Below are 24,660 nucleotides of genomic sequence, written 5' to 3' on the forward strand. Positions count from 1 at the left end.
TGTTTCTCCACTCAAGGTAGCAAAGGAACAAAAACATAATTTTAATGTCATAAAAGTATCATAACCATATAATTTAGGATACAACAATTTGAACAACATGATTAACAACTAATACTAATTATGCATACCACTAATAATTACTATTAGATTTTGTTTTTGTTATTACTGAAAATCAAATTAAATGCAAATTTGCATTGAAATAATACTACACCAAAAATAATCTTTAGCAATATTAATAGTAATAACATCATTGTCGTTGCATATATATTTTTAACTACAATTTATCCTCTTTGTAAATGTCCCAAAAAATTAATAACAATATAAAATCAAACAATAATTAATTAATATTAATAAAAAAAATTATGCTATTTCATAATTATATAAATACATATTTTACCGTTAAAAATTATTTTTGCTGGTGATTTAAATTTGTGAATTATAGTAAAATGAAAAAGGAGCCCACACGAGCCATGAAGAGTGCCAAGAAAAAGGCTGCGACTTTTAGAGTTCCCAATTAGCCATTATATTTATACAAACAATTTTGTACGATTCAAATTCAACTCACAATTTAACCGTGACACAAACCGTCCACTTTATTCTCTGATTGAAAACTGACCTTTTGTTCTTTTTTTTTTCTTTCCTTTTTTGTATTTTGTTGGTTGAAAAGAGATGTTTAAAATGTGATCGTCAATTTTATTAAATGCTGTTTTTTATTATAAAAAAAATTTATACATTATAATTTATAACTAACGGTGGAGTATTTATTTAGTAGATTTCATAACCATCACCATCCAATCAATCCTCGCGGGTCCAATTCTCTAAGCTGTTGATTTAATTTGTGATTTTGATATATTATTTTCTTACATATTTAAAGATATTTATTCACACTTTTTCGAAAAATTGAAATATCATCATATTAATAATATACCTTCTTACTTCATTTTGTTAAACATATAAATTAAAAAATATAATTAATATGTTTATTAGATTTTAAAAAATAAGTAATTATTTAACTTAAAGGGTAAAATATAAAGAAAAAATAATAACTTTTTCAATGTCCTAAAAACGATAAAATAAAAATCTATTTTAAAATGAACAATTAAAATTAATTGAAAGAGTAATCAATTCAAAATCAACCATTCAAATGTCTTATGTCTTAACAAAACTAGGAAGAAATTCCTTAGTTTGATGGCAAAATATCTTACCCTATTAAGTCTCTTTATATTTTTTATTTGTTCCCCTGTATTTTTATTATTTATGTCTCTCCGTAACTTGAACTATTAATTAATTAAAAAAATCAATCTACGGTAAGTGTATTCGTCACTGTTACCTCAAATTAGAATATTAATAAATTAAAAAATGTGACAAAGCTAATACATTTTTTTTGTGTCAAATATATTTTGAGAAAAATAAATGAAGTTAGAATAATATTATTATTCTAAAACAAATATAAATAATATTTTAAAATTATTTCTCAAATATGAGGAAATTACTCATTATTTAATTCACTCTGTTAAAAAAACACAAAAGAAATTATTTTAAATTTAAAGAATTAAAAATCCCCTGCACTATATATAGAAGTCCTTTGTGTGAAGTAAAATTGGCGATTAATTGCGCGTTCCTCTGTTTTCTTCTTTTAACAGAAAGTCTCGAAATTCCAAAATTTCAACTCAAAATACATCAATGGATTGGGTACGAGGTGAAGCAGTAGGCCATGGTAGCTTTGGCAAAGTCGATTTTGCAATACCCAAATTGCACAAAACTCATATTCTTCCGTTAATGGTGGTCAAGTCATCTGCAGCTTCTTCATCGGCTACCCTCATTAACGAGAAGATGATCTTGGATGAGCTTAACTCTTGCCCTTACATTATTCGATGTCTTGGCGATAGCTATACATATGAAAAAGGCGAAAAATTGTACAATGTCTTGTTGGAGTACGCTTCAGGAGGTGCCTTGTCAGAAAAGCTCAATAATTCCGGTGATCGTAAGTTGCCGGAAATTGAAATCAGAAAATACAGCAAGGCCTTATTGAAAGGGCTACACTATATTCACAAGAGTAGATATGTTCACTGTGATATTAAACCGCAGAACATTCTACTAGGCAAAGATGGTCAAGTTAAAATTGCTGATTTCGGGTTGGCAAAGAGAGCCGAATCAGTAAAAGAAGATAAATTACGAAGTGAATTGAGGGGTACACCATTGTACATGTCGCCGGAAATGGTTACCGGCGGCGAACAGGGTACTCCCGCCGATATCTGGGCACTTGGGTGCGTGATTTCTGAGATGGCAACCGGAGTTCCAGTCTGGGGTTACTCAGATTTAACCCAACTATTGATGAAAATCGGAGTGGGTGATGAGTTACCTGAATTTCCGACGAAGTTATCGGAAGAAGGAAAAGATTTTCTTGAAAAATGCTTGGTAAAAGACCCAAAAAAGAGATGGACAGCTGAGATGCTTCTAAAACACCCCTTTGTTACTGATGAAGACGACGACACTGTTACACTGAATTACAGTGGCAGCCCTTCAACATCTCCAAGGTGCCCATTTGATTTCCCAGATTGGATATCAGACGACTCCGTTGAATCATCAGTAACAAGTCAAATTACATCTCTGCCCTCGCCGGCGATTCAAGAATTGCTCAATTTTAGCGGCGGGTCATTATCCACATCACCGGCTGAAAGATTAAGAGGATTAATGAATGAACTCACACAATCTGAATGGTCCGATGCTGATGATAATTGGGTCAGCATTCGGTGATGTCTATCTCTATTTTTTAAAATTGATTAATACAAAAGCCAGAATAGTATTTAGATTTTCAGAGTACTGAGATTTTTTTTTTTTATCAGCTCTGATTTTTTAATTTCTTTTTAGCTTCTTTATGTGTAATTAGAAATTAAGTTCATTGTATACATATATAGGTTGTAATTAAGATTTAGGAAATCACTTTCAATATTAAGACAAGTGATTGGGACTAAACAAAGTGTAAATCTATAATAGCATTATTTAGTGAATTAAACAAGTTGGTTACTTGGAAAAATGGGAATTGTAGAATGGCAGTGGATGAGTTGAAGTTATTATTTTTTGGGCCAACAATGATCGATAAAATCATACGCAATCATTCAGTTTATCTCTTGCAAGTTGCAATTTTCTTCCATTAAATCATTGGCTCAGTAGCCGAAAATCAGTAGTCTTATAAAGTGCTTCTGATAAATTGTAATTCTTTAGATTATGACAATCATCGTGACTATATCCTTCTTATTCATCATTTTTTTTTCTTATTAGCTCGAGATGATATCTTATATAGTTATTCTAAGTATGACAAAAATATTTAGGGCATTTTACTAGGGAAGCCATGCAATTCTTTTTCAAAAAAGGCAAAACATGTGACGTGAGAGGAGATAATGGATATTCTTCATTTAATTTGGTGAATAAAGAATTGTCAACTTGTGCAATCAATTTTGAAGAAAGGAATACATATATAAAATGAATTATTTGCTACAGTTGCAAGTGGCTGCTGTTATGTCTTTGCAACTTTCTAAGCATTTGCAAATTGCTTCATGTCAGGATTGAATTTAAACAATTCCAGTTGTTTTATCTGTAAAAAAATTAGTTAATTTTCATATTTAATGATGTATGACAATTGGACTAGGAATCTTTGCAACTTGAAATCCCCCTTAATTGGGCATCTTTACATGTTCCTAATTTTACATTTATTACAGATTTTCAAAGCCTAACTAGCCTAACGATAATAAGATAACTTTCCATTATTATTATGACTAAATTACCCAATTTTAATCTTTAAGAACATGGGCAAAGAATATTCCTCAAGCACCATTTTGATTCTTGTTTGGAAGTCAATTTTACTTGGGGTTATTTGAATTTAATTAACATTTGCTTGTGTTTATGAAATGTTTGCAAGCCATACTAAGTGGATCAACGACTTTTAAGTAGAGTCTTTATTCTACATATCTCTCACAAGTTCACACATTGGGAAGTATGATCATGTGATTTCATTCTATTAACCTTGTTAAATTATATATTTACAAGCATTGGCATATGACTTGCATGTGCTGTTCAGTTATTTTTAGACGACTTGAAGTATTTAGGTCCTTATTATTCAACCAAGACACATTCATGTCTATATTTGCAGTACTAGTAATGTATGCATATTTTTTGGACCACTTGATTGAAAAATGCTTCAAAAATTAAAGAGAGTTAAAATGAAGGAAATGACGATCCAAAAAATAGGGACATTTGTACAAATGATCCATTTTCTGGCTTATTACTTGAAAACGTTCCTAAATTATAGGCCCTTTGGCCCACTACCTCTTCCCACATGGGCCAATATTTTGGATTGTCATATTATGGGCCTTGGCCTCTTTCCAGCTTCTGAGCAGCAACTAGCATTACGAATAAATTAGGCCATTAGTTGAAAAAGAACGATTATATTATTAGTACCACTAAGACAAAATCACACTAAGATCCTAAATTTATAGGTATATTTTCTAATTTAGTAAATTTATTGTAGATTTGAAATCTTTCCAAATCCACGATTTTAGGCTTAATTCTAGTCATTTTGAAATAAATCTAAACAAGGAAATGTTAATTAGATCTCATTGCAATTCAAAATCTTTATTAATCGCAATTCCCCCCACTCTCTCATCTTCCTTACAAACATGATCAGTTTGATAATATTTTCGCTTATCCTTATATCCACACATTTTCTTTTATCCCACTTCTCTTCGTGTTGATAATATTTTCACTTATCCTTTTATATGACTCGAACTTCAACATATTTTGAATAATTAAAGCGTCACTTAAAACTCTTACCAACTAGAAATCCAAATTTTACCCCTTCACCAAACAACAGCACGACCCCTGCGAACTTTCAACCTACCTATTGATTAATGGTGGTTGTTAAATCGGAAAAGATCCGTCCGATTCGGATAATGTGGTTAACATTGCAATTGCCAATCACATTGAATGCGGAGAAAATTGCGGAACAACACATTTTGGATTGAAGAGAAAAAGTTCGGCCAAAATTAGGCACCAAAATAGGCTGTAGCTCTCTTATATACGTTTCTTTTTTTAAAAAAAAAAGAAAATATTTTTATTTTTGATAAATAAAAAAATAGTGTACTACATTTGGTAAATATGAATCTAATTTTATTTAAAATAGAAAATTTCTATTATATGATCTCTTTTCAAGTCCAATGAATTGCAAGCAAAACACAAAATGATTACCAAAAAGAAAGAAAAAAAAAAACCTAACTCAAAATGACAATCAATAATGAGATTTTCATTAAACATAACTTTTTGTACTTAATATTTATATACTATTTCTATTAGGTTATTAGCATTTTAATATTAATATTTAATATATTAAATTGCTTTATTTTGGAGTTATAAGAATGAACATTGGAATGGATGACTCCTATATCATCCATTAGCATTGGTTATCCATCAATGTATTTCATTCTTAATTCCTCCATTACTCTTTGTAACCTATGTAACTCCTATTGTAACCTATGTAACTCCCATTGTAACCTATGAAACTCCTAAGGCCATTATCTTCACTATTTACTACCTCCATTATCTTCCTATTCATTGCTAGGAAGACTTCTTGTAGTATAAATAGTGGTAGTCTTCATTTGGTTTTAGAGACACACAATTCATAAGAGAAAACAAAGAGTGAAAGAGTTAGTCTAAAAGAGAGTTCTTATTAGTTGAAGGGAGGTGTTCTTTTTTTGTGGAGCTTTGGACTCAACTCTTGTCCAGAGTTGTTGAGTTATACTTTGTGAAGACTGTTGTATCATGGAGGGGACAAGTCAAAGAGGACTACTGCTGAACCGGTGAAAACATTTGCTGCAGTGGGTTTGAATCTCCTTAAAGAGAGCGAGATATCCGCGCCTCAGCCTGAAGAGATTACTTTCTTCATTTTATTTTCAATTGTAATCTTGCAATTTTATTATCTTGTAAGTTTTTTCACTAACAATCTCTATCAACCTTGAGGGTAGCTTGGCTGGTAAAGGCATGAGCACAAAGTCCTTCAGGTCGCCAGTTCGAGCCTCAGCAGGACCACTAAAAGTATTATAAATTGGCCCTGTCTCCAGGCCTCGTGAAACTAATCGTGGTGAACCCGTCTTGAAACAGCGAGATTCGGTGGGTACAGCTAGTCCGGTTCGCATAGCGATACCCGGAAATCACCGCAATATATGTATTATCTCCATCCACTTTTAATTGTTGTAGTTTCATTTTATAAAGTCAAACTAAAAAAATTTGGACTAACGTTTTATGATGTATTTTTCATCATTTAATATGTAAAAAAATTGTAATTTATAATAATTTTCGTATAGTTATTGAATATTTAATCTTTCTGTTTAAAATATTGAATTAATATAATTTAATTTGACTTTAAAAATTAATCAAATTAACTTTTAAAAAGCGCAAAATAACAAATAAAAACAGTTACTCCCTCTGTCGTATTTTATGTGACACTTTTCATTTTTCGAGAGTCAAACAATTTAACTTTGATCGAACATTTGCGTATGAAATTTTGAAATTTTTTGAAATAAAATTTATATATTTGTAAACTACGTAAAAAATATTATAAGTTACAATAATTAATAATTCAAAATGTTAAAAGGATCTATGAAAAACTTAAAATAAAAAATAAATTTATTTGAATCTTAAAACGTAAAAATGCCAATAAAATGAGACGGAGCAGAATATTATTTTGGTACTCATATTCATTGATTTGATGCGTGGAGACGAAAAAATTTATAATGAATGAGTGATAGATATGATGTGACAGACAAAAGTCGTACGAAGTTCCTTTTAGAATTTCTCAAGTGGATTACTGGGTCTGATTTTCAGAAAAATGTGCCAAATTCATTTCCCTCTATTCCTTTTTTACTGTTTCTCTTTGATTGAAATCTTCACTTTTTCAACATGTCTTCTTTTTTTTTTTTCGTCTTTCTTTGAAAATAATTTTATTTATAAAAAAATGTGAAATTTAGTCTAATTCATCGTGCTTTGAACATTTGATATTATTTTTCTTTCATGTATTGATTATTTATATTTCTAAAAATAATATTTCTAAAAATAATTATTAAAAATTATTTGTAAATTGACAAATTAAATTATATTTTTATTTTTATTTTCATTACACAAATAATTACATAAATTTTTGTACTATCTTAATGTAACTCAAAATAAAAAATTTCATAAACATTTAAATATATACATACTCTTCTGTTAATTTATAAGATATTTTTTTATCCTTGAAATCAAGCAATGTAACATTTTATTGATATTTAAAGTATATTTTATTTTTTATATTGACATAAGAACTACAACTTATAATGTTTGTTCATAAATAATCCTTCCCATATAAGTTGCAATTCAACAAAAAACACTATAAGTTGCAATTCTTGTCATGTTAGCATATGAAAAAAATACATTTTATAGCTTGAATTTCGAGAAAAATTAGTTGAATGAAATGATTGAGAGAGTAAAATGAAAAAAAAAACTGATTATATAATTTAAATAACTATTTATGTTTATCTTAAAATCAAAACAATTAATTTTTTATGAGGTCACATATCTTAGTTTAACTTTTTTAAGTACAAAATTATTTGACTTCAAATTTAAATTAGTATCAATATATTTATCTTGATTTGATTTTTGACAAATGAGTATTTATGAGCAATAAAAAGGCAATGAAATAAATATTAATTTTTAAGAGATAATGAAATGCTAATTTTAATATAGTACTATTTTTTTCTTTGATCCTGTTATTGTATTATTTTAAATTTATGCAATGAAATACATTAGAATTAAAAAATAATAATATCAAGTACTTCATATTAAAGAGAGGGGTAAATAAAAGGTGGGGTGGAGGAGTAAGAAGAGAAAATGACACGGAACCTACAAATATACTTTTTTCTATTAAAAAAAATTCCTCATACAACTATTACATGGTATACCTCATACACCATAAAATTTTCCTTGGAGACTAGAGACAAGAGACACACACTCATGTGCCAATAACAATTCACCGATTAACCTGATGAGAAATATTTACTAGTAGAATAAAAAAACGAAAATTTTGCATATATTCACTTAAAAATAATTAATTATTTTTTATAGCTATGATTTAATAATTACAATTTGTAGCTACATGTTATATGGAGGAGAGAGGCGAGTGAGACTGGGAGAGAGAGGAGAGAGGCAAGCGAGATTGAGAGAGGAAGGAGAGAGGCGAGCGAGATTGGGAAGAGAGTGGGAGAGAGTGAACTGTATATGTATAAAATAATATATAACTGTATATTATACATATACATTTGTATAAATGGCAAACGAGATCGGGAGAGGGAGGAGAGAGGCGAGCGAGAGAGGGCAGAGAGTGGAGAGAGGTGAATTGTATATGTATATGTATATAGATTAAAAAATTGTATGTTATACATATTTATTTGTATATCCCGGAGAATTATACATATACAAACATGACTAATTATACAAACTCGAAGTCAGCCCACGTAATTAATGTATAATGTTAGTCGCTAGTGGTAATTATAACAAACTATAACTATGATGAGTAATTAAATAGTATAGATTTGCTTAACCGCGTAATTTTCCCATAAAAGGAATAGCACACAAATCATACACACGAATGACTTATTACTATTCCTTCCCTCTAATTAAAATTTAAGATTTTAAAGAAGTTTTTTTTATCTTTTTCAAAGTAATAAATTTAAAATAAAACAAGTATTTTTTTTTTGTCTTTTCTTGAATTATTAAAATAAATAAATAATTAGAAAAAATTAAAAAATAAAAAATAGACAAGTAATAGATGATAGAGAAAGTAATACAAATCTCAATTGAATGAACCAAAACAATGTAGAAATAAAAAAAAAGTATAAATACATCAGTTTCTATGTTTATGATTTTCCTCAACTGGCATTTATAATTCACTCAATATCACAATCAAAACCGACAAATTACCTGGCAGCCACACCTCATTTTCCTCTAAAATAATAATAATTCAAAAAATTATTACAAATCTTAGCAGCTAGCAAGCACTTGCCTATATATTTTTCTCATCTTGTTTGTCTCTTTGTTACACCGCCCTTCGTATTTTGTGATTTTAAGTCATATATAGGTGCAGAATTTCTTCAACGAAATTGGAACGTTCATTTTCTTAGGGTCCATAACAACGTTGCATTGAACCCTCTTGTAAAACTTGGGCTTAACCAGTCTCCCCAAAACATAAGCCCTGGCTCGAACCTTGAAATCTAAGGTCAACGAAACTGGTGCTACTGGTTTACCCTCCTTGCTCATCAAGTCCACTCCACCTCCATACAATGGAATTTTATTTCCTATTAAACTCACTGTTACTGTTCTCTGACTTTTTCTTCTTTGGTAAAACTTCTTTATCTGCTCTACCCAAACACATAAACACTATGATTAGTAATACACCCACAATATATAAAAAATTGTATTATCAATCAATTTTTATCACGTAACAGCATGATAGTTACGTTCTAATCGAAAGAGATTTTGGTAACTCAATTAATTCGTAATTTTGAACTTTATATTAAGCTAGAGCTCGATTATGTAGTTCTCATCTCGGTAATTCTCTCCCTTATTTTCCCTCCCCCTCCCCCACCCCCTACATCATAATTACAAACATATATATAAAAAGTTATGATCTAACTAGAGATCAAATAATACTTATCAAGAGAATTACCTGTAGTCATTTAGTGGTAAGTGATCTAAAGTGTAAATTTGTATTCTCTCCAGTTAAAAAAGAATGATATTTTTTTAGTTCATCTAAAAAAATGATTTATTTTCTTTGGCAGTATTTTAATTTCAGTTTTTAACTTGATTTGTAATTTATTTTCTTAAACTACGAGTCAAGTTAAATTAGATCATTTTTTTTAAAAAAAAAACGAGTATTAACTTGTTTTCTAAGTACATCGATCAAGGCACAATATTAGTAAATAATACTAATAAGATGTAGTTGACTACTTACCGTTCCTGTAGCAAGGGTAAGCTGTGAAAAGGAAAGAACAAGAGGCGTAGAAGTTACATGCACACCAAAGAATGTGCCTGTGTTACGCAATATCAGCTTCACTGTACAGTTCATTGATACCATCACTGTTGCAACTCCAGAGAAATCCATCCCCGATTGAACCCCAAATTCATTATATGAAATACTCTGCACACATTTATAAATCAATTTAAGTCTGTTTGTCGTGATCTGATTGTATAAATATTTTTTTAATTATTACCTTCATCGTAACGACAGGTTTCTGATTTCTGCTAGCACCCCACAAGATCAAAGAAAAGAAAGTGAATAGCAAAAAGAATCCAACAACAAAAGCCAAGAAATAACAGCGACGAGGGACACCTTTACTATAGGCGTCGTCATCAAGTAGTCCTTCTTCTTCTATAGCATCAAATTCTTTCCATTGCTGTTTATCTCCTTTACGATGACGATGATTATGGTGTCTCCCACTGTTGCTCCTGGACCCGTTACTCGACTTCTGCGAACCGGGCTTTAGCGAGCCCGAATAACGCGTAGAGGACGAGTCGCGAGATTGTCGGCCCGGTGAGCCCATCGGGCTAAGTATAGGAGTGGAGTGGAACGAATTAGTGGTCTTTTCTCCATCATGCGAATCTCTTGACGGGCTTTGGACGTAGTAAACGGGCCGATTCGGAGATGACGGGGCTAAACTCGTCACCTCCGAATCTGTCTTAGCATGATGCGTTGACGACATTGTTGATTGATCTAATAATTTCTTAAGAAGGAAGAAGAAGAGGAATATAATTGGAGAAATAATAGAGATGAGTAGATCTAGGATATATGATGAGTATATAATGAAGCAGTATCATATTATATTTTTAATTATATATAGTAATAGAAAAGTCCAACACCCACGTTGGTCCTAGTTTGTTTATTTGTTTTGTATGCCAAATATTGCGTGAGAGTGCAGTTAATTGAGGGACTGAAGGGCATGGACATAGGAGACCAAGAGTATCTCTCACAGGAAATAATAAATGTTAAAAACATTTTTTTTTTACTATCAACTGCCAGTTGGAATTTGATTATATTATGCAGTTTGAGCAAATTTAGACGTACTACCTTCACTGTATTTCATTTTTTCTCAAAAGAAATAAGTAATCGAATTACAATTTTACTAGCTGAGTTTTAATTACTTATTGATTTTTTACTCAAAGAAATAAGTAATTGAATTACAATTTTATTAGTTGACTTTTACTCTCTTTCCTCTCATTTTATATGTTATCTTTTTTTATAAATAATTAGTCTATAATACTTATCATTTTTTAAAATCAATACATAAATTATCATATTATTTCTTTTTTATCTTTATGAGTTATTAACCTTAAAGTTAAAAATATACATTTGACCAAAACTTAAATAAATGATTCATAGATTTGATTTGGCTTTTATTAGAGGCAATGAACTGGTACCTTCCTTTTTTTGTTATTTTTTCCTTTTCTTTTTAAATATAGAATTGCAGCCACTAATCCGTAATCTAGTGATCGGGTAAAGAATTATAAGATTTTTGTGTTCAAATTACAGCAAAGGTAAGGCTATTAAATGATTCTTTCCCTTTATATTCAAATTCTGATGAATAAAGTTACTTGCGATAAAAAATAACACGTAATTATATAATTAATCGAGACAGAATAACAAGTTCTATTTTAAGCATTCTATAACTAATTACATGAATTTGATTTGGAGACATGAGATTAGTGAAGACATGATGGTTGCGACTTTTTATTGTTGGGCTGTTATTGCGTAGATGTTTCATTTAGATCATATTATATATTTTCTGATCGATTTTTCAGCTAGGCGTTTTTCATTACAATTAATATACTTTCTTTATTTTATAATTATAAGTGAAGTGAAAATAAGAAGTATTTTAATCCCTAATTAAATGTCTTGAAGGAAAAAGTGATTTTTTTATTAGAGTTAACTCCACGATAATTTTGGGGGGGGGGGGAATTCTACACCTTATTTTAAAATAAAACTAGGTAAAGAGGCTGCACTAAGGTGAATATTTTTAATTACCACTAATATAGTGTAATTAATACCACTAAATTATGAAGGCGTAATCAAAGCATTTTAGAGATTACAGACAGATGACGGGTTGGTTATACACCATATGAAAATCCAGTATATCAACTATAGCGGGGAGAACAGATTTAGTTTAATGTCAAAACAGCAGAATAAACAATAAAACACATTTAGTAGGCAATAGGGGAAAGGACATTAGAAACGAAAATGGTTGACCCCGTTTTATAATTTCTTCTCAATCCATGTCACAAAATGCTATGTCGGCACCCGTATCGGATTCTTTAAAAATATAATACTTCCAACACACTCCAAAAAATATACTACTTTTGAAAACTGCGATACGCACCCACTGACATTTTTGAAGAGTCGACAAAATGTACCTATGGAAGGAACATTTAGAAACAAAATGGTGGACTATGAAGCATCAATGGATTCATCAATACGAAGGATCCATTGTACTGTTTACCCACAAACAAGTACAATAAGAAAGGTTACTTGGAGGAGATATAATATAACTTACCACAACCGATAGCTCAAACTAGAAAAAACTTTGCAAGAGATCCACAATATGAATAAACTTCGAAAGAAAATCAGTAATAACTTGGATCAATGGGAACCAAAGTGCATGATGAAAAAGGTGAAATTCTAGTGGGACAAAATCAAAGTGAGCAAATTGTAAAAAAGGAAAACATCTTTAACAATTCAATCATTTGGTTATGTCACAAAACCAACCAAGAAAAATTTGAACTCACGATTACAAGTGTGACACCCTAAATTTCCACTGCCCTTCAACTGGATCATAAGAAACAAATTCTGCATCAAGCTCAACTGCTTCTTAATAAGCATATCTCTGTATTTGTTGACCATTGGTCCATCTCTGTACTCCTTCCCAGTCGAGTTGTTGATGCATCTGACATTAAGGAGAGTTATCTCAGCTGGCTTGTTGAGGCCTTGTCCAACTGGAGGCTTCTTGCTCTCATCCATATAGATAACAACCTCACGATGATTGAACTGGATAGCAGAATCAAGGTCAAGCTTCCGGACATCTGTTTCTCCCAAGAACTTGATGCTTCCATACCCATGTCTTCCTATCACAAAGTCCTTCACGTGGCAACAAAAATCAGCTTCTTCCTTCTCCTTGGATAGCAACTCCTCCATAGAAGGAACGGTGTAGTAATCAGCACGTTGAAGCTTTGGCATATTGCCATCCACATCCTTATCATCGCCACAATTATCATGATGCATCTCTTCAGGCTCTAACTTGGGCTTGTCACCAACTTTGTCTCTGTCATGCATCCCTACATTTAATCAGAAAAAGGAATTATTACACAATTAAATAGCAAACTTGGTTAGTTTCGTTCTTAATTCTTGGAACTTGTAAAGTAGCAAGTTATATTTTATATCCTTGAATATACTCAAAACAGAAAACAAATGATGATTTTTCTAGTGTCAAAATTCTTGTAAACGAATCACCAATCCATGAAGTTACTTGGTTTTTGATTTGCACTATTAGAGATTCCAGGCTTTGAGCTTTAACAAAATGGGATCTTGATGGAGCAGACATAAAATGGTACTTGATATTAAGTAGTCCACTAAAACATTACATGTAACAATGATAATTGACTTGTGCATCTAATAGAATCCAGCTTAACCAATCAACGAAAGAAAGACATGCTTGCATATGTTTATCAAAAAAGAAAGCTTACTGTCCATAGATGAATCAGCCCCCAGTGGAGATTCTGCAGTAGGACGAACCTGGTCCCCTGGAATGACGATGACTTCTGTCCTTAGTACACCAGAAGCGTTTTCTTTATCCATGAAAAAGAGTACCTACATAAACAAATATTATAGTCCTGTTTAATCTTCCAGTGTTAAACTTGGATTAGAGGAAAATATGGACTTTGTCCTGAATTTTTTCACCGAAAGGATACCCATACTTGCAATCTTTGCATATGATTGCAACTTAAACTTTTGGTCCACCAACCAAAGCATGCCCAGGAACTACTAAACATGACTCGCATAAAATTATGGGAAAATGCACAAGTACCTCCTCAACCTATGCCCGAAATCCCAGAGACACATTTATTCTATACTAAGGTCCTATCACCCCCTGAACTTATTTTATAAGTAATTTTCTATCCCTTTTCGGCCTACGTGGCACTAGTTTGAAAAAAAAAAAAGTCAATCAGCGGTGAGCCCACAAGATAGTGCCACGTAGGGCAAAAAGGGGTAAAAAATTATTAATAAAATAAGTTCAGGGGTAATAAGACCTTATCATAGTATAAGTGTGTCCCTGAGATTTCAGGCATAGGTTGAAGGGGTACTTGTGCATTATCCCTAAAATTATACTTCTCACCTTTGGTTTATCACTTGTAGGTTTGTATTCCTGAGGTGCTAACCTATGCTGACTAAGAGATGAACGTCGAATTATCAATGGTGCAAGGTTGTTAGAAACCAGCAACCAACAAAAGGATAATTTTTCATAATACCCTACAACGGTTGTTTTCACCTTAAGCATAACCAATATAGTGAATCTAATAAAAACATAATCACGCCTGATACTTTGAAGAGTTTGTTTGGAATTTGGACAACTATATTGATGTTTATATCTGATTGGAGAAATACTGAAATTTATTTATATAAACCTACATGATGCAGTAAAACCAAACAAATATAAAGCCAAAGTCCAGCAACTAGACGCAGTTACATCTACTTTGACAGGAAAGCATCCACAATTACGATTTAATAAAGGTAATAAATAAATCTGTCTTTCAAGGTGCATAGCATTATATCGACTGTAATGAGGTATCCCAGTACATTATGTAACTACTTTTTTTTTGGGACAAAGATAATGTTGAGGATTATGTAACTACTAGTGAGTATAATTACTTGGTTTGAGACCAATGAACACATCCAGGAGCAACATTAATTATATTTACTTGTTCAGAAATGTGAAACTTACAGGTAAACAGGAAATTCCATACCGGATGGATGTTTCCAAAAACGGGTGCTCAACTGAGATTTGGACTGAAGGTTGTGTTTCAGCAGCAGGCATAATTGGTGATGGCTTGACTTCCATGATTCTCGGAAAGTAAGACCTGAAAATATAAGGTATAGCCGGTGCATGAGAAAGTACAAAAAAAACGATCTCTGAGGCAAGAAAAAGAAGAGACACAAAAAAAAGAAAACAATCAGATTAAAAGGGGAGTGTAGGCAACAAAAATAAAAAAATGTGAGTGAAGTCTAGAAGTCAAAATTAGGCATTCAATAACACACAAAGTAAAGTAAAACAATAGATAGTTAAGTTTGATACTCACTGTTGGCCATTGACACTTGGCTGCTGACCAAATCCTTGTCCAATTTCTGAGAAACTAGCACCTTCTTACAGGAAACAGGGGCCGGGAGGACTAATTACATTGTTTACAATCCAACATACTGTCGACATAAAAAATAACAAGATATACTGCACTACGTGTACCTGTTGATGGGCGAGAAACCTTGGTTATTGGAAGTGTTTTTCCAACTTTTGGAGTCATTTCGGGCTGCAGAGGAACAGAGAACCGAGGCTGCAAGAGTAGCAACAACTTAGATGTACAACACCACAATAGAAGAGCTTCACCGCTTCTATAGACCACAAGGTGCCATTTATATTGTTTATGACAGAAAGCAAATGACAGAGACATATAAATAAGATCTAATTGGATATACGTTCAGAAACACTTACAGTATTTTGACTCGTCGCAAGTGGAGCGCTTGAAACATTAGAAAGTCCTGGTGGAGTAGGCTGTGACTGCTTTAGGCAGTTCAAGCAAAATGTGGATAGTGGAGTGCCTCCTGTAGTTAAAACAGGTGTGGGAGGAAAATAGTTCTTTTGATCAAAATCAGGGCCTGATGGTACTGCTAACAAAGGATATGAAGAAGGTGAAACTGAACATGGAGATAGAGGGGTAGATGTTGATAAAGACCACGGATTCCTTAATGTAGAAAAGGTGGAGGTAGTGGAAGAACTGGAAGCTGGATTAAAAGGTGCAAATGGACTCGAATGGGTCCACGAAGAAAAAGAAACATTTGAGGCAGTAGATTGCACTCTACTTCCAGTGCCATAAGAGTTTAACAATGATGTGTTTGGGGGAAATATATGGGAAATGGACTGCTGCTGTGGCTTCGAAGATGGGGTAGAATTTTCATTTGATAGAGAGTCAATCCCTGCTCTTTCCACTGCAAATGTACTTGGAAAATGGGAATAAACAGGTTGATTAATAGTTGATTGGTTAAATACTGGTGATATAAATGGCCTCGTTTTGTCGATGACACCAAACCCTTGAGTGCCGGAAACACCAAATGAAGAACCACATTTCTGACCTGCAAATTCACTCATGAAAGTATAAAAAAGTAAATGAAATACAAGGTAGATTTCTTTGTAATCTACAGATAAGAATACCTTTATCACCTAACTGGTAGTCCTCAAACCTCAACTCCTCCTGGCTTTTATGTTGATAAATCTGCATTCCACAAATGGATTGAATTCCTCCACCATCGAGAAATATGTTATCTATATCTGGAGTTGCAATGTATGATGCTATTCTACTTCCTTTCTGATTATTACCAACTGCGAACTTTCCAAAACCAGAGTTCTGGAGCAAAGTACTTTCTTTTCCTGGTCAGAAAGTTTGATCTAAAGATTGAACAATCAGGATATTCAAAACTATGAAGTAGGAATAAATGGTACTTAGTACTATTTAACAAAAGCTTAACATGGATTTCAGATCAATATATAGAGCATATAATAGCACATTAAACAGTATATAATCTTATATCAATCGGATCATCTAGATTACAGAACAAAACTCTCCCTCAAATTGTTGAATAATCTGGTCCAATACATGAGAAAATGGACAATAAAGCAAACCTTTGATCCCTGACATGGATATAGCTGGTTGGCCAAAGGAATAGGAATTAAAACTTGGGGTGCCAAAGTGTGAGTTGCTTGAAACACCGAATGAAGAAGCTTTTAGAGGTCCAAATGCACAGAAGTCTGTGACATTGGAATCTCCGGGCCACAACAGAGGTTCATTAGCCACCCTGTTAACGTCATATTTTTTTCCAAACGTCTGTGAAGTGGATGAGCCCGCGTATATGTTTTGTGATAGACCAGATATAGCATTCGTTGTTGTATTAAAGGCTAATGTTCCTGCAGATAGGAAAGCAGATTGAATTGATTTGCTAATCACCAATTAAAGACAGCTACAAGGCATCAATAGCTGGCACAAGACTGGTTCCATAAATAGAAACAATAACATTACCCACCATTAGAAATCACTGAGATATTGCAGTAATTACTAGTAACATATTTGGAGAAGAGTGCAGCTCAATGTGCATAGCTACTTTCACAAGGAGAAGATTTAGCTTCTCAACCAATTCCAAAGCCGCTTCTCTGCTCTAGAAAAGCATATATGATTTCTCTCCTTTCATGAAATTAGCAGTATTAAATGTAGCATCTATATATATGTCATTCCTCACCTGGACCACAGGCGAGAAATAAAGCTGTACTTAATCCATTTGGCAGAGAAATCACGGGGATAACATATTCAAAGAGTGTCTGTAGATCATTCCCACACAATAGCTTAAGCGGTCTTTCTTCTGAGTGTATTTAGATAGAGACCAAAGAAATTGTTTAAAATTAATTTAAACAAGATATGCACATATAAAGGTAGCAATACATATTTGAAGAAGCTTAATCTGAATCCACATAAGAGAACAAGTTAAGTATACCTTTATCACCTAACTGGTAGTCCTCAAACCTCAACTCCTCCTGGCTTTTATCTTTATAAGTCAGCATTCCACAAATGGATTGAATTCGGGATCCTGTGATATCGGTATCAGGAGTTGCAGTATATGATGCTATTCTACTTCCATTTTGATTAATGCCAAATGTTGACTTTCCAAAACTAGAGCTCTTGAAAAAAGGTGTACTTTCTTTTCCTGGTTTGCAAATTTGATCAAGATTGAACACTTGAGCTATTGAAGTAGAAATAAATAGTACTTAGTAGTATTTAATAAAAGCTCAACAGGGATTTCAGATCAATATAGAGCATATTGATTACAGAACAAAATTCTTCCTCGAAATGTTGATTAATCTGCTCCAATACATGAGAAAATGGACAGTAAAGTTAACCTTTGCTCCCTGAAATGGATAGTGCTGGTTGGCCAAAGGAGTATGAATCAAGTCTTGGGGTGCCAAAGTGTGAGTTGTTTGAAACACCAAATGCAGGACCTCTTGGATATCCAAGTACGGAGGAGTCTGAGACATTGACATCTCTGGACCACACCAGAGGTTCATTGGCCACACTATTAAAGTCATATTTCTTTCCAAATGCCGGTAAAGTGGACGAGCCCATAGATATGTTTTGTGTTTGACCAGATGTAGCATTCGTTGCTGCATTATAGTCTAATGGTCCTGCAGTTAGGAAAGCAAATTGAATTGATTTTTTAGTCACTAATTAAAGACAACTACAAGCATGAATAGCTGGCACAAGATCGGTTTTAGAAGTTGTAAGCCATAACACTACCACCATAAGAAATCTCACTACTGAGGTAAGCAGTTATTGCTAACAATTTTTAGATGAGTAGAGCTCAATAAGCATAGCTACTTCCACAAGGAGCAAATTTAGCTTTTCGACCAATTTCAAAGTCTCCTTGCTTCTCTAGAAAAGTAAATATGATATCTCTCTCCTTTTATGAAAACAGATTCTTGTTATCAAGAATCGAAATCTACGTCATGCCTCTTTTCTTGGATCCGCGTTACATGGATTGTTGAAACTGATTTCAACTACATTGATTCATATGCTTATGTAGTAACGTGTCAACCTGGTACGTAGTCTATGCGTACTAACTAATACCAAGAACGTACTCACTGGATAGAAGTGTTGTCAACATATAGAAATAGATACATAATGGATTTAGAGAATGGGATATTAAATCACAAAGAAAAAGGAAGAAGAAGAGAGCAACATTCCCAGATTAAGTTATCAAGATTCAAGAATGCAAGGAAGTGGAGAAACTAAAACTTGTGTTGTCAATACAGTTTCAAGAATCAGCATATAAACTATTTATCAACTAAGAACCAATATGGAAGACCCACAGAGAAAGCATAAACAAGGAACCAAGAAAAAGGAAGAAGAAGAAGAGAGCAACATTCCCAGAATCAGCTATCAAGATTCAAGAATGCAAGAAAGTGGAAAAATTGAAAACTGTGTTGTCAATGTATATGAGAAAAAATTCTTCTTCTCAAGAATAATGTATGTGGAGATTGGACCGACCACATAAACTATCACGTAACCGGAACCAACATGTAAGTGATCAAAGAAATTTACGAAAACTCATAAACACAGGACACAGTGCATTAAAAAGCCTAAAGAATGAAATTTTACTCAACTCACATGTAAGTAATCAAAAAAAATTAGGAAAACATTTGAACACAGGATACAATGCATCAAAAGGCCTAAAGAATGAAATTCTACTCACTATTTGTAAGTAATCAGGAAAATTTAGGAGAACTCATAACACAGAACACAATGTATCAAAAGGGCCTAAAGAATGAAATTTTACCCACTTGTAGCGACATGTTTTGAGACAGAGAAAACAAAGAAGAAGAGTCCTTTTTGATTGTCAATGTGTTTTGGAATATATATAAATAGAAGAAAGGTTGCATAATCTATATATGTCATTCCTCACCTGGACTACAGGCGAAAAATAAAGCTATACTTAATCCATTTGGCAGAGAATTCATGCGGATAAAGATTCAAAGAGTGTCTGTAGATCATTCCCATACAATAGCTTAAGTGTCTTTCTTCTGAGTGTATTTGGATAGAGACTAAAGAATTAGTTTAAAATTAACTTAACTGCCGGAAGATATACACATATAAAGGTAGAAACAACATCTTTGAAGAGGCTTAATTTGAATCCACATAAGAAACAAGTTAAGTATACCTTTATCACCTAACTGGTAGTCCTCAAACCTCAACTCCTCCTGGCTTTTATCTTTATAAGTCAGCATTCCACAAATAGATTGAATTTGGGATCCTGTGATATCGTTATCAGGAGTTGCAGTATATGATGCTATTCTACTTCCTTTTTGATTAATGCCAAAAGTTGACTTGCCAAAACCAGAGCTCTTGAAAAGAGGTGGTGTACTTCCTTTTCCTGGATTGCAAATTTAATCAAGATTGAACACTTACAATATCCAAAAATATGAAGTAGGAATAAATAGTACTCAGTAGTATTTAATAAAAGCTCAGCAGGGATTTCATATCAATACAGACCATATAGATTACAGAACAAAATTCTCCTTCAAAATGTTGATTAATTTGCTCCAATACATGAGAAAAATGGACAATAAGTTCACCTTTGCTCCCTGACATAGATACTTCCGGTTGGCCAAAGGAGTATGAATCAAGTCTTGGGGTGCCAAAGTGTGAGTTGCTTGAAACACCAAATGCAGGACCTCTTGGATATCCAATTATGGAGGAGTCTGAGACATTGACATCCATGGAACCCACCAAAGGTTCATTGGCCACACTATTAAAGTCATATTTCTTTCCAAACGTCGGTAAAGTGGACGAGCCCATAGATACGTTTTGTGTTTGACCAGATGTAGCATTCGTTGCTGCATTAAAGTCTAATGGTCCTGCAGTTAGGAAATCAACTTGAATTGATTTTCTAGTCACTAATTAAAGACTACTACAAGCATGAATAGCTGGCACAAGATCGATTTTAGAAATTGTAAGCAATAACGCTACCCACCATAAGAAATCTCACTACTGAGGTATTGCAGTTATTACTAACAATTTTTTTTAGAAGAGTAGAGCTCAATAAGCATAGCTGCTTCCACAAGGAGCAAATTTAGCTTTCGACCAATTCCAAAGCCGCTTTGCTTCTCTAGAAAAGTTAATATGACAACAGATTCTTGTTATCAAGAATTGTAATCTACGTCATGCCTTTTTTCTTGGATCCACGTTACATGGATTGTTGAATCTGATTTCAACTACATTGATTCATATGCTTATGTAGTAATGCATCAACCTGGTACGTGGTCTATGTGTACTAACTAATACCAAGAACGTTCTCTTGGGATAAAAGGGTTGTCAATATATAGAAACGGATCTAGAGAGCGGGAAATTAAACACATAAACAATATATCAACTAACAAGAACTAATATGCAAGAATCACAAAGAAAGCATAAATAGGAAACCAAGAAAAAGGAAGAAGAAGAGAGCAACATTCCCAGATTAAGTTATCACGTCTCAAGAATGCAAGAAAGTTGAGAAATTAAAACTTGTGTTGTCAATACAGTTTCAAGAATCAGCATATAAACTATTTATCAACTAACTAAGACCAATATGGAAGACCTAAGAAAAAGGAAGAGAAGAAGAAGAGAGCAACATTCCCGATTCAAGAATGCAAGAAAGTGGGAAAATTCTTCTTTTCAAGAATAATGTATATGGAGATTGGAATCAACATGCAAGTAATCAAAGAAAATTTGCGAAAACTCATAAACACAGGACACCAGTGCATTAAAAGGCCTAAAGAATGAAATTATACTCAACTCACATGTAAGTAATCAAGAAAATTTAGGAAAACTCTTAAACACAGGATATAATGCATCAAAAGGCCTAAAGAACGAAATTTTACTCACTTACATGTAAGTAATCAAGAAAATTTAGGAGAATTCATAAACACAGGACATAATGCATCAAAAGACCTAAAGAATGAAATTTTACTCACTTGTAGCGGTGACATGCTTTTAGAAGAAGAGTCCTTTTGATCGTCAAAGTGTTTTGTTTGGAATATATATATATATACAGAGAAGAAGAATGGTTGCATAATCTCTACGCAGATATCAAACCGTAAGCGTATTTGCTTGGGTTTAAGCTAATATCCTTCTCATATATTAAATTAAAAACACGTTTTTCTTTTCTCATCTCAACTATAATAAACCAAAAGCTCAAACCCAATATAATATATTATTTTAGTTATTTTAATTTGTACGTCACAGATAAAATAATTTTAAATCTAAACAATATATTATGCAGGAAGAAGAAAATCTCAAATTTAATTTAAAAGATTATCAAAAAATAAGTTAAAATTAATATATTCTCATTAAAAAAAATTGCTCACATATGACTCCATCGTCAGACAAATGACCTAGAATACTTTTTCATCTAACCAAAAGTGAAGAAATTAATTTGAAGTTATTTTTTAAATTCTTTTTTAAATCATGTAATCATATTCGATCCTTCTAAAACAAAGTTTTAGGGGTATACATAATTGATCCTTCTCACACTTATATAATTTTTTTGAACTTCTTTTATTTAACGATTAATTTCAATCAAGGGTAAATTTCATAAATATGCTATATTATAAAAGTATTTATCATCTATGTCAACATAATTTTTTTAAACTAAATGTAACATTTTTTTTATAATTAAGAAAATTGTACAGCGCCTCTTTTCTCAAATTTTTTTTTTGAGACTCTTTTCTCAATTCTTTTTCCTTTTCTTATTTTCATTGTTCATCTTCGTCGTCTCTTTCTATTTTTTTACTCCTATGCTTCTTTCCCTTTCCTTTTTTTTTTTTGACTCTTCTACTTCTTCGTCTCTTTCTTTTGCGTTTTTTATCTTCTTCCTTTTTTTTTCTTCTTCTGTTTTTCATCTAAAAAATCATCCTCAATCAGTTTTTATCAGCATATCACTATTTTTATCCAAAAACAAGATGAAAAGAAGAATAAAAAAAGCAGAAATTGTACAAAATTACGTTTTTAAGCATAAATTTTAGATCTCTAATATTACAGAAACAAGAGTTCACCTTTGACGGTCACTATAAAGCTTCAAATTTTGAATTTTACGGATCTGTGATTAATTTAGATATGTAGTTCCTACAAATAATTAAAAATGTCGTTTGAAGTTTATATCTCAATTTTAAGATGGTTTGATTAAGTTTATAATTGATTTTGAAAAAAAAAATAAATTGAAACTCGAAAAAAGTGAAATTTGTGGAACTATATCGCAATTGTATTAAAGTTGTATTACAAACTTCACACTTTTTTTATAGTGATATCAACCAAAATAATTTAAGAAAACACTTGTAATACACTTATAACATAGACATAATCCATATTGCAAACATCACTGATGTTCTTAGAGATACAAACCAAAATAATTTATAAGACACTTATAATACATAATTTATTCATGAATAATACAAGTTTAATTTAGTTTATAAATTATTGTCTTGTCTTTCGTTAGTTATGTTTTTCACTGTTAATTTTCTCTTCTAATTCAACCTTAATATTGTGTAATACACTTTTAATATGTTGTACTTTATTATTTGTTACTATTAGATTACTTGTTTAATTCATTATTGATATAAACTTAATTCACTCTATAGATCATTGGTGTTTCATTACTTACATTTTTTATGTATGCATAATTCTCTCTTTTAATTCAACTTTAATATTTGTGTAATGGATTTTTAATACAAATTAATTCATTTTGCAGTTTATTGATTGATTTGTTATGATTGAATTACTTGTTTAATTCATTATTGATGTAAGCTTTATTCAATTTACAAATCACATAATGCTCTTTCGTTTGCTTCTTTTTGAATTCATGTTTAATTTGCTTCTAATTCAACTTTAAAATGAGTGTAATACATTTTAATTTAAATTTAATTCATTTGGCGTTTATTATGTTTTTTCATTTCTTACGATTAGATTACTTGTCTAATTAATTATTGATACAAGTTTTATGTAGTTTACGAATCAGAGAGTATATTTAAGATAAATAATTATTTTTTAAAAGAAATTCGCTCAACATAAACTATGGATAAAAAGATCACAACATGGAGACTTGCAAAAATGTTAGGCCTTACGATAAATAATAAATAATAAGAAATAAATTTTTTTTAGCATTTTGTTTTAGAAGTTGATTAGTTTACTATAAAAATTCAGATCATTTTTTTATCTTCTAATTAAGTATTAACGCATGTCTAGTATTATGTATGAATGTTATAAAATTTCCAATGTTTATATCATTACACAATGTATGTTAAAATGCTACATATAATTCATTTATATTATATAAAAATTATAAGTGGTGAGAAAAAAATATTAAATATGTATTAAAAATAGTTATAATTCATTTGTATGACATATGTAAGTTTTAAGAAAAAAATTAAACTGAAACTTGCATTATGAAATAGTGTTGTATTAAACATGTATTAAAATTGTTTTAAAATTATTTTAAATAAGTATTGCTAAAAGTTGACAAAAATAGTAACAAATTAAAATTATACTTAAAAATGGTAATTATTAAAAAAAAACCTTCACTTATATAATTTTCACTTTTTCTTATATATATCGATGAATGTTTTTAATCCTAATTCATACAAATTATATAACTATATAGAATTTAGTACACTTATTTGGCTTAAAATTCGTAGGGGAAACTAATGATTTATTTCAAGTTATAATAACAGAGTTAAAAAAATGAAT

At 31.6% G+C, this 24,660-nt stretch overlaps 3 protein-coding genes across 3 annotated transcripts; 1 reads left to right on the forward strand and 2 right to left on the reverse strand.

Moving 5' to 3' along the window:
• The first annotated feature begins 1,540 nt into the window (after positions 1 to 1,540).
• LOC107010448 (mitogen-activated protein kinase kinase kinase 17-like) lies at positions 1,541 to 3,037 on the forward strand. Its single transcript, XM_015209734.2, has one exon. The coding sequence runs from the start codon at positions 1,684 to 1,686 to the stop codon at positions 2,755 to 2,757; it is 1,074 nt and encodes a 357-aa protein (XP_015065220.1). The 5' UTR covers positions 1,541 to 1,683; the 3' UTR covers positions 2,758 to 3,037.
• A 5,823-nt stretch (positions 3,038 to 8,860) lies between these two features.
• On the reverse strand, positions 8,861 to 10,929 carry LOC107009569. Its single transcript, XM_015208910.2, has 3 exons — positions 10,296 to 10,929; positions 10,037 to 10,222; positions 8,861 to 9,438 (listed from the first exon to the last, which is right to left on the reverse strand). The coding sequence occupies exons 1-3, from the start codon at positions 10,782 to 10,784 to the stop codon at positions 9,154 to 9,156; spliced, it is 960 nt and encodes a 319-aa protein (XP_015064396.1). The 5' UTR covers positions 10,785 to 10,929; the 3' UTR covers positions 8,861 to 9,153.
• Positions 10,930 to 12,694: 1,765 nt separating this feature from the next.
• On the reverse strand, positions 12,695 to 22,068 carry LOC107009295 (nuclear pore complex protein NUP98A-like). The gene is given in 14 exon segments (XM_027915087.1): positions 12,695 to 12,937; positions 12,940 to 13,407; positions 13,816 to 13,939; positions 15,072 to 15,207; positions 15,427 to 15,487; positions 15,588 to 15,675; positions 15,834 to 16,471; positions 16,551 to 16,766; positions 17,019 to 17,300; positions 17,882 to 18,127; positions 18,285 to 18,566; positions 20,099 to 20,311; positions 20,514 to 20,795; positions 21,894 to 22,068. Coding segments are annotated over 13 exon segments (3,051 nt in total). The 5' UTR covers positions 20,737 to 20,795; positions 21,894 to 22,068; the 3' UTR covers positions 12,695 to 12,863.
• Between the last annotated feature and the right edge of the window lie 2,592 nt (positions 22,069 to 24,660).

The sequence above is a fragment of the Solanum pennellii genome, chromosome 2, assembly GCF_001406875.1.
Source record: "Solanum pennellii chromosome 2, SPENNV200".
Lineage (NCBI taxonomy): Eukaryota > Viridiplantae > Streptophyta > Magnoliopsida > Solanales > Solanaceae > Solanum > Solanum pennellii.